General features: G+C 35.0%; 1 protein-coding gene across 1 annotated transcript; it reads right to left on the reverse strand.

The window, feature by feature from the left end:
• Positions 1 to 1,697: 1,697 nt before the first annotated feature.
• Positions 1,698 to 2,662, reverse strand: OR10R2 (olfactory receptor family 10 subfamily R member 2). The gene has a single exon (XM_014739722.3). The coding sequence runs from the start codon at positions 2,619 to 2,621 to the stop codon at positions 1,698 to 1,700; it is 924 nt and encodes a 307-aa protein (XP_014595208.2). The 5' UTR covers positions 2,622 to 2,662.
• Between the last annotated feature and the right edge of the window lie 15,537 nt (positions 2,663 to 18,199).

Raw genomic sequence — 18,199 nt, forward strand, 5'->3', positions numbered from 1 at the left:
CAGCACTATTCTAGTAAAATTCTGTGTGCTGTCCTAATCAACCAGAATTGCATCTCTGCTCCCCATGGTGTGTTTTTCTGAAATTCAACATTGAAGCTGAATTTAACCCGTTGATAAAATCTAATAGGTAGCCACAAGAATGCCAATTAATTTCTCTTTTTATATGTTTAATTTATAAAACATATAAAATCTGTGACAGAAGGATATAAGTAATTTCTCAAATAGGTAAAAAGGAACATTATAACAAAGTGTCAAAAGTAGAAAAGAAAAGATAAATGATAAAAATAGAGTGAAATGATTTAGATGAGAATGGTCATAAACAAGGGAATCATGATTTGGGCCTATGAATGGGCCTTGGGTAATCCATAAACTCCTTAAATTGTAACAAGTTTCCCCTTCCTATGTGCATGAGGATAATCTCATGTTGGGATATTGCTTTCAACAGATTGTCAAAGAAATATCTGTTGCAAGATGTGGACTAGGATTAAGGTGATTAACCATGACTATACCACTGGTTAGGCCAATGGCTTGACTCTTTACAAAAAAATAACTTTTTGGATTCAATATTTACCAATAAACCCCATCATAATACCTTATTCTAGAGTAAAAACAGGCATCAGTGGCACAGGGTGTAAACAAGGGAGTTTTTCTGACCTAGTTTCAATTGAGGCACAAAAGCAATGGGAGCAAAATGTGCCAACTTTCAAAAAAATTAAAAAATTCAGTTAATAGGATATTGAAATACATTCTTTGGAGGAAGCTACTGGAGTTCTTGACACTTCATATTCTCTCATAAGGAGTACCACTTCAAAACTTTGTGCCACCTAGAGTCAAAGGTACAGAGAGGATTGGTATCTGATTCTACGTGAGAAATCTGAATGTAGGAGTCTGTGGCTATTGGTGTGAAGTACCAGAGCTGAGAGAGAGATGTCTGCACTTCATTGGACTGTGGGAGAGGCAAGGAAGCACAAAATTTTATTTCAGATCAGATATGGGCCAGTTGAGAGAAAAAGTCAATCTGAAATCAGTTAAAGTGGATTTGCCCAAGATGACCTCTAAAAGAGATGTGGAGAACTCTCAGAGTTAAGAGGTAAGTTGACAAGCTGTCAGCCAGAGACAGCTTCAACCCTGTCACAAGAAAGGTAGTAAAAGTTTCAAGTAGGAAATGCTTCCAGAAACCCATGAAATCTCAGTGCATAAGAAGGACTCAGTGTCCAACATCTGCAAAGTCCTGAGAGCACCATTGCCAGAACATGACTGTAACAGTCAAGTAAGAACATTCCTCCACCTGTTCGTTCCCTCTCCCCGACACAAACCTTGAAGATGGGTCATGAAAGCCAGCAGTGAGAGAAGTGGTGGCTGACAGAGCTAATAAATAAGTGAACCTCCACTGGCCCCAATGTAGGCCTCATGAATTAAAGAATACTAACACCAGAGAAAGGAGAAAATTTTAGCACTAAATGAAGCATAGTGTTTCTGTTATTCCAGTGAATTGAATAAGTGAAATTTGAAGGATATCCTGAGATCTCACCTCAGAAGCTGAAAAATAATTTAAAGGACTTGTGAGGAAAAAAATATATTTTAAGATATGCATCTTATAGAGAATTATCATTTCAATGAATTGGTTATATACATAATATGAATGAAAAAAGGAGGGCATTATTTACCATAGAATCTAAAATATAACAATATTTCAATTATACAATTGTACAGATGCTTTTTTTTCCCAACACTTTCCTGAGAGCAACTTGTACATCCTTGTTTCTGAGACTGTATACCATAGGGTTTAATAATGGAGTGACAATGGTGTATGTCACCGTTACCAGCCTGTCCTTGCTGGACACATAGTTTGCTGTTGGCCTCAGGTAGATGTAGGAAGCACAGCCATAGTGAACAATAACAACAGTGAGGTGAGAGGCACAGGTGGAAAAAGCTTTCCTTCGGCCTTCAGCAGACGGAATCTTTAGGATTGTCCTCAGAATGCAGCTATAAGAAACACAGATGAACAAAAAGGGGACAACAAGTACAAGAACCCCACAGATGAATATGACAAATTCATGAACATCTGTGTTGGTGCAAGCCAGATGAATGACTGGGGAGATGTCACAGAAGTAATGGTTGATCTTGTTGGCACCACAGAAAGGGAGGCTGAAAACTAAATTTGCTATTGTTAGTGAAGCCAAGAAGCCTCCAATCCCACAAGCGGTTGCCAATTTTCCACACACCTGCCAATTCATAAGGATGGGGTAATGCAGAGGATGACAGATGGCAGCATAGCGATCATAACCCATCACTCCCAATAGTAGGCAGTTGGTAATAGCAAAACCAAGGAAGAAGAACATTTGAATGGCACAACAGATGAAGCAGATTGTTTGGGCCACAGAGAGGAGATTGATGAGCATCTTGGGAAGGATGACAAAGGTGTAGAAGGTCTCTGATGTTGAGAGAATGCCAAGGAAGAAGTACATTGGAGTGTGGAGGCTTTGATCTTGACGGATGACACTAACAATAGCGACATTACCACTGAGAATAACTAGATATAGAAAGAGAAAAACCACAAAGAGGGCAAGCTGAATTTCACCAAGGCTCGAAAAACCCAGCAAGAAGAATTCAGTGACCATGGTGATGTTTTCTGCTGTGACCTGTGAAAAAGAGGGAAGACATAAAACGTATTCAGTACCTAGATTCTCTGATTCACTAACCCACTTTTTAAAAACTCTGTGACTTCATGGACACACTCAAATAATATAGGAAAATCTATCTGCAAATGAGTGGATCAGCAAACTTAATTCCATCTCCAATTTTAATTCTTCTTTTTCATGTAACCAAACTTATTCGTGTATTCCAGAGATTATAACATGTACGTTTTTGGAGGGCCATTATTCTGGCTACTACAACTTTTGTTGCTACTGGTTCCACTGAGTGGATTCAGACTTCTAGAGACCCTATATACAGCACAGTGGAACTCTGTCCAGTCTTTTTTTGTGCCATCCTCCCATCTTCCGGCACTATATCAGACAATGCTTTACTTTTATTTGAGGGTTTTCACTGCTAATTTCTTTTTTCCAAAGTGGGTGGCCTAGTCCTTCTTCTTAGTCTGTCTTAGTCTGGAAGCTCTGCTGAAATCTATCCACCATGAGTGACCTTGCTGGAATTTGAAATACCAGGGGAATAGCTTTTATGCATTACGCAACTCACACCCATCACAGTATGGCAACTGACAAATAGGTAGCGTGGTTCCCTGAATGGGAAATAAACCTGGACCATTATGGTGAGAGCACCAAATCTTAACCTCTAGACCACCAGGGCTGGTTCTACTAGCAACATAAAATCCAAAAATGAAACAACACAATTCTGCTTATAATCCTATCAAAAATATATTTAGGATTAAAATTAACAAATGAGGAGCAAGACAGATTCACAGAAAACTACCAAACACTGTTGAGAGGAATTAAAGAAGAATTAAATAAACGAAGAGATATCATTTTCCTTGGCTTTAAAAACTCAATATTATTATGAGGCAGTTCTGAGCAAATTGGTCTTTAGATTCAGCATAATTTCTGTCAACTCGCAGCAGACTTTCTTGTAAAAATTGACAAAGTGGGGGCTGGCCTGGTGGCATATTGGTTAAGTTCCCACACTCTGCTTCAGTGGCCTGGGGTTCCTGGATGTGGACCTACACACCACTTGTCAAGCCATGCTGTGGTGGCATCTCACATACAAAATAGGGGAAGATTGGTGTAGATGTTAGCTCAGGGAGAATCTTCCTTGCTAAAAACTAAATAAATAAGTAAATAAATAAGCTTTAAAAAAATTGACAAAGTGATCATAAAATGTATATGAAAAGGATTCAGAATAGCCAAAATAATTGTGAAAAAGGAGAGTAAAGATGGAGGACTTATACTTTCGGATTTCAAAACTTACTCTAAAGATGTAGTAATCGAGAAAGTATGGTACTTGCATGTATTTATACATATAGATCAATGGATAGAACTGAGAGTCTAGAAATATACACTTCAAAAGCTACCATTATGAAAATGAAGAGAGCACTACACATAGAGGAAAATGTATTTGCAAAATATGTATCTGACAAGGGATTTGTATCAAAAACATATAAATAATTTTTACAATTAAGTAATAAGAGAAACATGCAGTTCAAAAAATAGGCAAACACTTTCAATAGACATTTCATCAAAGTGTATCAGTGGCTAATAGGTATATGAAAATTGGTGCAACATCATTAGTCATTAGGGAAATAGAAAATAAAACAACAATGAGATGACTGTTCACATGCACTAGAATGAGTTTAACTAAAATGATAGACACTAAAAGGTGCTAGTGAGGATATAGAGAGACTAAAACTCTCATATTGCTGATGGAAATGTAAATATGCAGTCACTTTTGAAAATGGTAAAGCAAACACCTAATTTTTTTTTAATGGTAAAACAAACTTGCCTAATGACTTATATACCTGAGAATTTCATTCTTAGGAATAAACCAAAGAGAAATGAATACTATCCACCCAAAGACCTTTATGTGAAAGTTCATAACAGCATTATTCATAATAGACAAAAGAAGAAAACTATCCAATTGTCTATCAAAAAGTGAATTTATGGATAAACAAAATTTAGTATAGCCATGAGATTGAATACTATTCAGCAATAAAAAGAAATGAACTATAGGTACATGCCACAATATAAATGATCTTCAAAAATATTATGTTAAATGAAAGAAGCCAGGTGCAAAAGACTACACATTTCAAATTCTATTCATATGAAATGTCCAGGAAAGGAAAACCTACGTCAGTAGAAAGCAGATTAGTAGCAACCTGGGAATAGGATCAAATAGGATTTGACTGCCAACAGTCAAGAAGTATCGTTCTGGGTTAATGAAAATGCTCTAAAACTGCATTGTGGTGACAATTATGCAGCTCTATTAATTTTTACAATCAAAATGGGTGAATTTCATGGTATGTTAAGCTATTTTAAAAAGGTTATTTTGGAGGAAATTCATAGATATAATATTGACTATTTAATTTTTCATATATGAGTGTATTTTAATCACTAAATAAAAACATTTGGGACATTAGGATTCATTTAATTTTCATCAATTGAGTCTTTCCCTGGGATCTTTATGTGCTTCAGGAACACATCATATATTCAAAAATTTGGGGTAAAATAATTTTAAATTGTTAATTATTTACATTTCTAGTCTGAAAACTTAGAGTTTACCATGCCAGTAATGCCCAATTCTATCTCCAAGCCCCAGGTAATATAGCCATAAATATATACAAAAAACAGAAGAGAATATCAGATAACTGAAGAATATTGAGAAAGAGGTTCTATCAAATTCAATACAGATGGGTTAAAGTCAGGTTGAAAACAACTATTTATTTCATGTTTACCCTCCTTGAACAGCCACCATATAGACATTCAATAAAGATAAGAACGTATTTTTCAGCTGATTCAAACTGATAAGACCAAAAGTCTCATTATCTGTATTTATATATGGCATAGCTATACTCCTAAGTAACTAGAATTATCCCTATCATCTTTAATTTTCACTTCCCTTACCCATCAACATCTCTGTTTATAGATATGTGTGGAGTCCACCATGCTTAGATCAAAATGTGGTCCGTTTTAGAGTAACTTAATTCTGATACATAAACTACCTTTAGAACAAACTTTGTATATGAGGCATAGGGGCATGAAAAGCAATGTAAACTGGGGTCAAAGTTTGCTATAGTCTTTTCTGTAGTAAAAATGTGAAGAAACTTAGAGTACTTTTAAAGTCTTTTTCAATGTGTTAATGAATATTGGTCTGAGAGAAATCTATCTTTGATGAAGGATTAGGAAAAAGAAAAAAGCCCAAAGCAACATGGTGTAAAACATACTAGAACACACAAAAAAGGAAGAATAAACCTAAAGACTTGAAAACACTTCAAATCATGCAAATATTTGATAGAACTCAGCAAATGACAGCTCTACAACAAAACATGACAAAAAAATAACAAAAACATCCACAAACAGAAGAAAGCTCTAGCAAAATTAACCAACATTAATTAAATATAGTTAAATGAAAGAGAGAAATACTTTCAAAGATTAGAGAGAAAATAATAGACATAGAAGAATGGCAAAGCAGATGCAACATGCACAGAATTGGAGTCTGTATAAAACAAACTCAATATTTAAAACTAATAAAGAAAACTTCCCTGAAATAAAAAAAGATCAGCATCTACACGTTGAAATGATCTGTCATCCTTTCACCTTATTATTATATTTAAATATAAGGAACAGTGATCTGTGCCTTTGAGCAAAAATGCTGATCACTAACAATAAAAAGAAAATTATGTAGAAATCATATTCCTCGGCAGCAATATATCATGCATGATGAGAATGTGGAGATTTTCAAGAAATTCAAGGAAGGAAGGTTTGATCCAAGATTTTTATTCATAGACATACTGTCCTCATATACAAAAGATATAGCAAAATAGTTTTAAATATGGTAAAACTTCAAGAATATTAAAACCACTAACTTTTCTTGATGAAGTCACTAGATGAAGACATCTATTCACCCAATGATGTCTGGTGCATCTTTGGCCAATGGTCTAGTGGTGGACTTTAACTAAATATACTTAACTGTAGATTCAAGTAGCATGTAAATGTTATGTACTTGACAAAGAAAGAGTAGCACATTTAAAAAATAAGAAGAGAAAGAACAGAGAAATGGTGAAGTAGCAAAAGCTTATTTACTACTCCACAAGTAATAGATGAGACACAACTGCTATCATTTAAAACTGATCAAACAAATAGTGACTGCCTAAGAAAAAGGACTAAAGATTTAAAAAATCAGATGTATTCTCAAAGCGGAACTTAACTCTGTGCATTATATAAGACACATCTATAACAAAATGATTCAGGAAGGGTGAAACATGAAGAGCAGAGAAATTATACCCAGCACACAGAAACCAAAAAATCAAGGGTTATGATCTTGATTTTTGACAGTTTAAAATTCAGACCAGAAGCATTACATGAAGAACAACAAAAACAACAAAAGATACTTTTAATGCTAACATCTACAATTCACAATGAAATTATAATAGATTTGAACTTGTGGCCCCCCAAAATAGAGGTACAACCTTCATAAGAAAGAACCTATAGACTATTTACAAGCAGAAACAGGTAGACACGCTAATAATGAGTAGTTTTAATAACGCTCTCTGGTCAAAGCAAATCGAGAAGAAAAATATAACTAACAATTTAGGAAACCTAAACAGCAAAATTAGTAAGGTATTTCTTATAGGATAGTGAACTTTGTATTCCAATAAAAGAGTATATACTTTCTTTTCAAACTGCAGGAAATATTTATGAATATTGACTATATATTAAGTCACAACAAAAATGTCATGCGATGTCACAAATTGAAAAGAATACAAACATATTTCCTAATCCCATGTAATGAACTGCTAATGGATAATAAAGTAAAAAGGCTCTTCCATCTGATAATTTTAAGACACTATCAAGCAATTGTTGGGTCAAAGAGTAAATACAAAGTAAAATAAAATAAGTTCTACAAAATAGTGTCAATTATATTCTACATATTAGAATATAGGGCTAAATTATTTTACCAAAATATATATACAAACATGAATTATATTTATATAAAATTAAATTATATATTATAAATACAAATTATATAAATATATATAAATATACTGCATGTTAAAATTAGACCCTCAACAAATTAGTAGTAGTGATTTGGATTACATGACCAGCAACAGAAATATTTGCTAATAGGATTACAAATTGGTTATAAATTTAGGGAAAGAAATTGAGCAAAATATATCAAAAACTCTTAAAGTACAGTCATTCCATTTTTTTCCAGTAATTCCATTTTTGAAAAGCTACTCTACCATAACAGATTTCTGCAGAAAGTTATATTTATGGTAAGGAAAATTTGGTAGTCAAATATGGTCTCCTAGTATTAGGTTTAAGAAGGCTGTATTATGTGAAGGATGAAAGTGTAGAATCTGAAGATAAGCAACTTGAATTTGGGTCCAGTTCTTCCGTTTGGGGACTATGTGACCTTGGACAAGTTACTTCACCTGTCTTTGTTAAAGTTTCTTCATCTGGACAAGAGTAGATGTGAGGAGTAAATGTTTTTGTGTATGTAAAGTGCTTAAAAGGGCACCTACTACATAGAAGGCATGCTACTACTGGTGTTATTTTCTTTGGCTATTATTTTCCTTGCTGTTTCCTTTCTAAACAAATCAGCCATTCTAAGACAGTCATTTTGAAATCTTGTGCTTATTCCATCACTGAGATTATAGAATCAAGTTAGTGGTCAACACCTGCAGTTTTAAAATCCAAATAGAATAGATGAGAGAAGCAGAGAAGACACTGGGGGAAGTACACAAGGTAGGAGTAGCCCTTATCTAAAGTGAATGTTTTGTTTCAGTTTGTGTGTGTGCATGTGCTCATGCATGCCAGGTGGCAATTAAACGATATTTCTTACTTTGTCTTGCAGGTGGAGCTATGAACACACGATATACAACACAATGGACTGATGGCTTTTTTGGAAAATGAGCTTTCTTTACCTCTTCAGGCCCCCTGGTTCCCATATCTGGTGTTTTTAACAAGATTGATTCTTCTCTACAGGCTGAACTCTGGAATCTGAAGACATTCAGGTGTCTAAAAAGAAAAATAAATATCCACGATACTGTTTATTGTCAATATTGTTTGCCTTTCCTATCTCATAGTAGGGCCTGAAGAGGAAATTAGAAGGGACAAATCCATTCAAGGCAGGAGTCTATCGATTTTTGCTTCCACTGCTTTTGACCTGGGAAGGTCATCTGGAAGAGATTATTTCAAGAATTCTTTGGGAAGCAAGGACACAGGGTCTTGAGAATGAGAGGCGTGGCACTGCAGACACAAACAGCTTGGAAAAGGTGGCAAGAAATAGGAGAATAAATAGCGAAGTGAGAATTGAAACAGTTCAACTGGGAAGTGGTGAATGCAGAGACATTAAAATTTTCTTTTAATCAATTCACTTCTTACTCAAAACCTTGTAATGATCTCTTCAAACTTTATAATATTCCCAACTCTTTAGCAAAAAAAAAAAGGGGAGGGTGAGATATTGATAATCTGGTTTCTCACTACACTCCAAATTCATCTCTTCCATCTCCCACATTTTATCCCAATATTTTAATCACACGGAACTTCATGTAGTTCATTGAGCATTCAGTGAGCCATGTCATATCACAGCAATGCCTTTTCCTGTTTAGGGCAGATCATCTGAACTCTCAGGAAAGAGCAAATCATTTGCTCTCAAGTCTCATTCCTGTAGCACTTTTTCCAATTCAAAAACTATTTATTGAGTACATACTAAGTCACAACCACTCCATTAGGTGTTTGCGATACATCAGTGAACAAAACAAAGATTCCTGCCCTCGTGAAACATAAATTCTAGAACCTCTCACATTTTAGATAATTCCCTTGCCCAGGAAAATTCGAGTTCTTGGAAAACAAAGACCATGTTGTTGTTCATTTGACAAAAGTTTATGTGCCAGGCACCATGTATTCACATGCATCTCTCCAAGCCCATGAGCATCAGAGTTCCTAGCAAATAACAAATATTCAAAATCAATGTGAGAAAATCAATGATTACACAAATTAATACAAGAATAAATCATTGTAACTGATTCATAAGTATTTGTCATGTGGCTGATAGAGGTGTTAAATGAGCAAGGAAGTTAAGGCACAAATTCACATATTTATTTTAGTAGCATTATTTTGAGAAAATAACTAAATCTTTCTAAATCTCAATTTTCTTTTCTGCAGTTTGGGATATTATGAGGATTAACGAGCAGATAAGTAAAAATTGTAGCCCAGAATTACACATAAGGAGCCCTAATTATTTCCTTCTTTTCTTCCTTCTTGAAATTGATACTAGGGATATCTTCTATGACCATTCTGCAACATCTCTAATGTTTTCCTTTTTTAATCTTAAGACCTCAACCTGAGCACTATCTTGTTTTCCCATCCAGCTACTTTCCCTATTATCACCCCTCAATCCTTCACTATCATTATATATAGATCACAATTCTAAAAAGATCTCAATAATTTCTGAATTGAATATAAAAGGAAAGGTATAACTAGTTATTATCTACGAGTTAGCATAAATATGCTATAAGATTTTAGATCATTTAATGAGTCATATTCCTGAAGCTATTTATGACGTAAGGAAAAACAAGTCACCAATGTCAAAGTTTCACTTTCCCCAAAATGTGAATCCTAGGGTACAGTGGAATCCAGTTGTCCTATCTCCTAATCATGGCCCAGGACCTTTAAGGAAATTCCCAAGAACTTGCCACAAATAGCACCAGTCCTAGTGTATTACAGATCTTCCTCCCATTCTCTTAAAATTTTACAGTTAACAAAAAACCACCAGTAACAAAAAACTCACCATCGTATTCCCTGAACAGAGCTCATTGTGTCTCTTCTGAATGGACTGACCCAGCTAAACCTTGATGAGTATTATTAACAGGCATTTCTCTGGTTATGAACATTAGTGGTAATTGGTAATTTTTCTACCCAGCACCCTAGGGAGTCATTACCATATTCCTCCTGAAACAGGTCCTGCCTTCCCTCAATTAGAAACTACGATCCAGGGGGAAAATTGACCTCACAGCTCTTTTGCCAAAAGATAAACCATGCAATAGACTAGGGGAATTTGCTAGTTTCCTATTTTATATGCCCCAGTGAGGTAACTCGTTAAAAATCTAGAAGATGCTGGACACTGTTAACCCTCTCCCATGGGCATTCTCCTGTAGTTCCTGATTTTCATCCTTTGCTTGGAGGCAAGAATTCCCATGATTTTCTACCTTGCACTCCAGCCTCTATTCCAAAGAAGAATATGTTTTTAGAAGTGACAGAGCAATGGACTGGTGTAGGTCCAGCAGTGACAACAGCAAAAGCAAATCTGGGGGATGCAATCCAGTGTGGAAGTACTCAGTTGCAAGGCCTGGAGACGCTATTTGCATATTTATTCATTCCAAAAGCATATACTTAGTTCTTAATTCTATCATGAAACGTTTTTTTTTTATTCAGGTATAATTGACATACAATGTTGTATTAGTTTCAAGTGTCCACCATAATGATTTGATAATTGTATGTATTGTGAAATGATCACCACAATAAGTCTAGTTAACATCCATCACCATACACAGTTACAATATTTTTATGTGTGATTAGAACTTTTAAAATTTACTTTCTTAGCAACTTTCAAACATCCAGTACATTCTAGTTACCATGATGTACGTTACATCCCCATGCATTGATTTTATAACCCTACCTTTATTTTGTACCTTTTTACTCCCTTAACCCATTCCACCCACTTGCCACCCTCCACCTTAGGCAACCACCAATCTCTATTCCCTGTATCTTTGAGCTTTGTTTTTTCTTTTACTTTGGGGTTTTGTTTTAGATTCCACATAAATGAGATCATATGGTATTTGTCTTCTCTGCCTGACTTATTTCACATAACAGAATGCCCTTAATATCCATACATATTGCTGAAAATGTCAAGATGTCATTCTTTTTTTATGGTTGAATAGTATTCCATTGTATATATATAACACATTTTCTTTATCCATTCACCCATTGATGGACACTTAGGTTGTTTCTATGCCTTGGCTATTGTAAATAATGCTGCAAAGAACATGAGGCTGCATATATCTTTTCAAGTTAGTATTTTCACTTTCTTCAGATAAATACTCAGAAGGGGAGTTGCAGGATCATATGGTAGCTCTAGTTTTAATTTTTTTGAGGAACTTCCATACTGTTCTATAGCGACTGCGCCAATTTACATTCCCAAGAAGAGTACATTCCCACAAGGGTTCCTATTTTTCACATCCTCACTAGGATTATTTTTGTCTTTTTGATAATAGCCATTCTAACAAATGTGAGGTGATATTGTGGTTTTGTTTTGCATTTCCCTGATGATTAGTGTTTTTGAGCACCTTTTCACGTACCTGTTGACTATCTATATGTCTTCTTTGGAAAAATGTCTGTTCGTATCTTTTGCCCATTATTTAATCAGTTGTTGTTGTTGTTGTTGTTGTTTTTGCTAAGGAGCTGTATGTGTTCTTTACATATTTTGAATATTAACCCCTTATCAGGTACGTAATTTGCAATTTTTTCCCATTCAGTAGGTTGCTGTTTCGTTTTGTTGATGGTTTCCTTTCCTGTGCAGAAACTTATTAGTTTTGTGTAGTACCACTGTTGTATTTTTGGTTTTTGTTGCCTTTGCTGTTGGTGTCAAATCCAAAATATCATTGCCAAGTTGACATCAAGGAGCATACTGCCTATGTTTTCTTCTAGGAGTTTTATGGTTTCAGGTCTTATATTCAAGTCTTTAATTCATTTTGAGTTAATTTTTGTGCATGGTGTAAGATAGTGTTCCAGTTTCATTCTTTTGCATGTTGCTGTCCAGTTTTCCCCAAGTCGTTTGTTGAAAAGACTGCCCTTTCCTTGTTGTATATTCTTGTCTCCTTTGTCATAAATTAATTGACTATATATGTAGGGTTTATTTCTGGGTTCTCTATTCTGTTCCATTGATCCATGCATCTGTTTTTATGTTAATGCCATACTGTTTTAATCACTGTAGATTTGTAACATAGTTTGAACCCATGGAACTTTATCCTTCCTTTTCAATATTGCTTTGGCCATTTGAGGTCTTTTGTGATTCCATACAAATTTTAGACTTGTTTATTCTAGTCCTGTGAAAAATGCCATTGAAATTTTAATAGAGATCACATTGGATCTATAGATAACTTTGGGTAGTATACACATTTTAAAAATATTAGTTCTTCCATTCCATGATTCCAGAATATCTTTCCAGTTTTTTCTGCCTTCTTCAATTTCTTTCATCAATATCCTATAGTTTTCGGTGTATAGGTCTCTTTCATTTCCTTGGTTAAATTGATTCCTAGAAATTTATTCTTTTTGATTCAACTGTAAATGGGATTATTTTCTTAATTTCTCTTTCTAGTATATCGTCATTAGTGTATAGACATACAAGAGATTTCTGTATATTGATTTTGTATCCTGCAACTTTACTGAATTCATTTATTGATTCTAACACTTTTTTGGTGGGGGTCTAGGATTTTCTATGTCTAGTATCATGTCACCCATGAATACTGACAGTTTTACTTCTTCCTTTCCAGTTTGGATGCATTTTATTGTTGTTTCTTGTCTAGTAGCTCTGGCTAGGACTTTCAATCCTACGTTAAATAAAAATGGCAAGAGTGGATATCTTTGTCTTGTTTCTGATATTAGAAGAAGGGTTTTCAGCTTTTCACTACTGAGTATGATATTAGCTGTGAGTTTGTCATATATGGCCTTTATTATGTTGAGGTATGTTCCCTCTGCACCCACTTTTGTTTAGAGTATTATTATATATGGATGTTGAGTTTTGTGAAATGCTTTGTCTGCATCTATTGAGATGATCGTATGATTTTTATCTTTCATTTTGTTAATGTAGTGTGTCATGTTGATTGATTTGTGGGTGTAGAACCATCCTTGATTCCCTTGAATATATATTACTTGATCATAGTGTATGATCCTTTTAATATATTGTTGAATTCAATTTGCTAATATTTTATTGAGGATTTTTGCGTCTATGTTCATTAGGGATATTGGCCTGTAATTTTCCTTTCTTGTGATATTTTGGGTTGGTTTTGGTATCAAGGTAATACTGGCCTTATAAAATCAGTTTGGAAGTATTCCATCCTCTTCTATTTTTTGGAAGAATTTGAGAAAATTGACATTAATTCTTTGAATGTTTGGTAGAATTCACCAGCGAAGTCATTTGGTCCAGGACTTGTTTGTAGGGAGTTTTTAAATTACTGATTCAATCTCCTTATTAGTAATTGGTCTGTATAGATTTTACGTTTCTTCATGATTCGATCTTGAAAGGTTGTATCTTTCTAGGAATTTATAATGTTTTTTAGGTTGTCCAATTTTTTGGCATAGAATTTTTTGGCATCAAAATCTCTTATGATCCTTTGTATTTCTGTGGTTGTAATACCTGCTCTTTCATTTTTGAGTTTATATATCTTTGCCCTCTCTCTTTTTCCTGTTGAACTTAGCTAACAGCTTGTTAATTTTGTTTATTTTTCAAAGAGCCAGATCTTGATTTCATTGATCTTTTCTATTGTTTTTTCAGTCTCTATTTCATCTCTTTCTGCTCTGATCTTTATTATTTTCTTCCTTATACTAATTTTGGGTGTCATTTGTTCTTTTTCTAGTTCCTTGAGGTGTAAGGTTAGATCACTTATTTGAGATTTTTCTTGTTTCCTGAGGTAGGAATTTATAGCTTTGAACTTCTCTCTTAGAACTTCTTTTGCTGCATTCCATCAGTTTTGATATATTGTAGTCCCATTTTTGTTTGTCTCAAGGTATTTTTTAATTTTTCTTTTGATTTCTTCATTGACCCATTGGTTATTCAGTGGCATGTGGTTTAGTCTCCACATATTTGTGCTTTTTCTAGGTTTGTTCTTGTAATTAATTTCTATTTTCATACAATTGTGGTCAGAAATGATGCTTGATACAATTTTAATCTTCTTAAATTTGTTAACACTTGTTTTGTGGCCTAATACATGCTTTATTTTGGAGAATGTTTTATGTGCACTTATGAAGTATGTATATTCTGTCACTTTTGGATGGACTTCTCTGTATTTATCTATTAAGTCTATCTGGTCTAATGTGTCATTTAAAGCTGATGTTTCCTTATTGATTTTGTATGGATGTTCTATCTGTTGATGTAAGTGGGGTAGTAAAGTCCCCTACTATTATTGTATTGTTCTCTATTTCTCCCTTTAAGTCTGTTTATATTTACTTACATATTTAGGTGTTCCTATGTTGGGTGCATATATGTTTATAAATGTTATATTCTCTTGTTGAATTGACCCCTTTATCATTATGTAATGCCCTTCTTTGTTTCTTATTACAGTCTTTGTTTTAAAGTCTACTTTGTCTGACATAAGTATAGCTACTTCAGCTTTCTTTTGGTTTCCATTGGCATGGTATATCTTTCCTCATCCTGTCACTTTTGGTCTACTTATGTCCTTATGCCTAAAGTGAATTTCTTACAGGCAACATATACATGGATCTTGCTTTTTTTTTTTCTTAATCTATTCTGCCACTTTGTCTCTTTTGATTGGATAATTTAGTCCATTTACATTTGAAACAATTACTGATAGGTAGGTACTTGTTGCCATTTTGTTAATCATTTTCTGGCTGTTTTGTAGTTCCTCTGTTCCTTCCTTCTTCTTTTGTTCTCTTTCTTTGTGGTTTGATGACTTTCTCAAGGGATATGCTCAGAGTCCATTCTCATTATCTTTTGTGTTTCTACCGTAGATTTTTGCTTAGTGGTTACCATAGGGCTTATATATACCAATTTATATTTATAATAGTCTTTTTTTGAGTTGGTGACAGCTTAAGTTTGAATGCATTCTAAAGCCTTATATTTTTACTCTCCATCTCTCACATTTTATGTTTTTGATGTCACATTTTGCATCTTTTTATCTTGTGTATTCCTTAGCTCCTTTCTGGAAGAAACTGGCAAGCTGTAGTGAGGCAGAGGGAAGTGCAAAGATGGCATCCTCTGGCCTCCATTCCCTAAGAGCACCTCTGTAGCATCTAAATGTGTGTCCACCCTTAAGCTTTCCCCTAAGGCCAAAGCTCTAGGCCGTTTTTTCACAGAAAGACTGGAGATGTGTTTCAGTCTGATGTCTACGCATTGCCCAGGGAATGCTGACCTGCCTAGGAATGCAAGCCCCTCTGGCCACCAGAACCTGGCAAATAAAGGGGTATCCCCTGGGCAGTAGCCAAAAAAACCAGGCACCAGACATAAAAACTGGTGTGCCAGACACATATAAGGGCTCCCCTCTGAGAGATGCTGGCTCTCTGGAGAATGGCAAAGGGAGAGTGCAAAGCTAGTGTCTGATCACTGAGGTCTAAGGAAAAGTGAACAGTCAACCTTTAAATGTGTGTTTAATTTGAAGCCTGCCCCTCAGGCTGAAGCTATAATGATAAGCAAACAGGCCTGTTTCACAGAAAGATTGAGCTCCTAGGTCTGTTGCTTCTTGCTGTGCCCTGGTGGTGGTAGCTGTTAAGAGCTCTTTCTGTATTAGATACAGTTTTGTGGGACCCATGAGGACAAGCCTCATTGGTCACCAGAGCCAAGTGATGTAGAGGTGTCCCCTAGCAGCAGCTGCAAAAATCGGGAAGCCAAATAAGGTTATAAGTACCTTTCTGGAAGATACCAGCAAGCTGAAACAAGGCAGAGAAAGAAGGCAAAGATTGCATTCCCTAGCCTCCATTCCCTGAGAGCACCTCTGTAGGCCTCTATAATGTGTCAAACCACAAGACTTCTCCTTAGGCCACAACTCCTGGACAAGTAAACAGGCCTCTTTCTCTAAAAGGCTAGGGGTTTGTTTCAGTCGGCTATCTGTGCGGTGCCCTGGGAGTGGTAATCTGTCAGGAACTGTGTCTCCCATTGTTACAGTTCCATGGGACCCAGGAACACAAGCCATCTTGGCCTCCAGAGCTAGGTGATCAAGGGCATCCCCTGGGTACAGCTGCAACGTGAAACATATGGAAATATAAAATACACTGGTAAATGTAAGTATATAGTCAAATCCAGAATACTCTAATACTGTAATGTGGTAGTATGTTAATCACTTACCTCTGGTATAAAGGTTAAAAGATAAAACCATAAAAATAACCATATATACAATAATTTGTTAATGGATAAACAACATAAAAAGATGTAATTCGTGACATCAAAAACATAAAATGTGGTGTAGGGAATAAAATGGTAGAGGTTTGGTATGTGATCAAAATTGTTATCAGCATTAAACAGACTGTTTTAATCCTAGTATGTTCTATTTCAGCCTCACGATAACCACAAAGCAAAAACACCTCCAGTAGATACACAAAAAACACAGAGGAAAGAATTAAAACACACCACTGTGAAAAGTCAATTCACAATATTAGACAATAAGGAAGAAAGAAAGGAACAAAGGACTAGAAAACAGTAACAAAACAATTAACAAAGTAGTAATACTAGGTCCTTACCTAACAATAATTATTTTAAATGTAAATAGATTAAACTCTCCAAACAAAAGTCTCAATGGATAAAAAAAAATAAATAAACAAGACCCAAGTCTATACTGCCTACAAGAAACTCACTTCAGCTCTAAGCACATACAGATTCACAGGGAAGGAATGGGAAAAAAATATTGCATGCAAATAGAAAGCAAAATAGAGCAAGAGTAGCTACAGTGATGTCAGACAAAACAGACTTTAAATCAAAAACAAGAACAAGAGACAAAAAAGGTCATCATATAATGTTAAAGGGGTCAATTCATGAAGGAGCTATAGCAATTCGAAATATATGTACACCCAATATTGGAACACCTAAATATATTAAGCAAATACTAACAGATATGAAAGGAGAATTAGACAACAATACAATAGTAGTATGGGGTTTCGATGCCCAACTTTCACCAATAGATAGATCATCCAGACAGAAAATCCATAATAAATCATTGAACTTGAACTACACTGTAGACCAACTAGACCTAACAAACATAAACAGAACAATTGACCCAAAAGCCAAAAACAGCCAAACTTCCATCTTCTCAAGAAGACATGAAGAACATCCTCCAGGACAGATCATATGTTACGTCATATAACAAGTCTTAAATATTTAAGAAGACTGAAATCACACCAAGTATCTTTTCCAACCATAATAATACGAAACTAGAGATCAATAATGGCTGCCATTCACTCCTGAAGGCCAACGACATTTATTAACACTGAATTTTGATTTATTTTTGTTTGTTTGTCACAACTCCGCCTTCTATGTGCTGAAATGACCTACTAAGAATTTAATATGGCACCAGCTTTGAGAAAACACCTTGAAACAGAAGTATACCACCTTGTGTAAGAAACATAATCTGAAACTTTAATTAGTATATGGTGGGGTTGTTGGAAACCCAAGGAGTGAGATGGAAGGATCAATTCTCAATATTTAACCTCCAATTTTACTCAAAATAATTTCTTCCCAGAGTTTTCTCTCCATTTCACCCAAATTCTCTGCTGGCCTATAGAATTTGGGCCCCAAAGGAAAA

The sequence above is a fragment of the Equus caballus genome, chromosome 5 (assembly GCF_041296265.1).
Source record: "Equus caballus isolate H_3958 breed thoroughbred chromosome 5, TB-T2T, whole genome shotgun sequence".
NCBI classification, from domain to species: domain Eukaryota; kingdom Metazoa; phylum Chordata; class Mammalia; order Perissodactyla; family Equidae; genus Equus; species Equus caballus.

Coding starts and splice junctions, on each gene's coding strand:
- OR10R2 (XM_014739722.3), bottom strand. CDS start 2,621: ATGGTCACTGAATTCTTCTTGCTGGGTTTTTCGAGCCTTGGTGAAATT.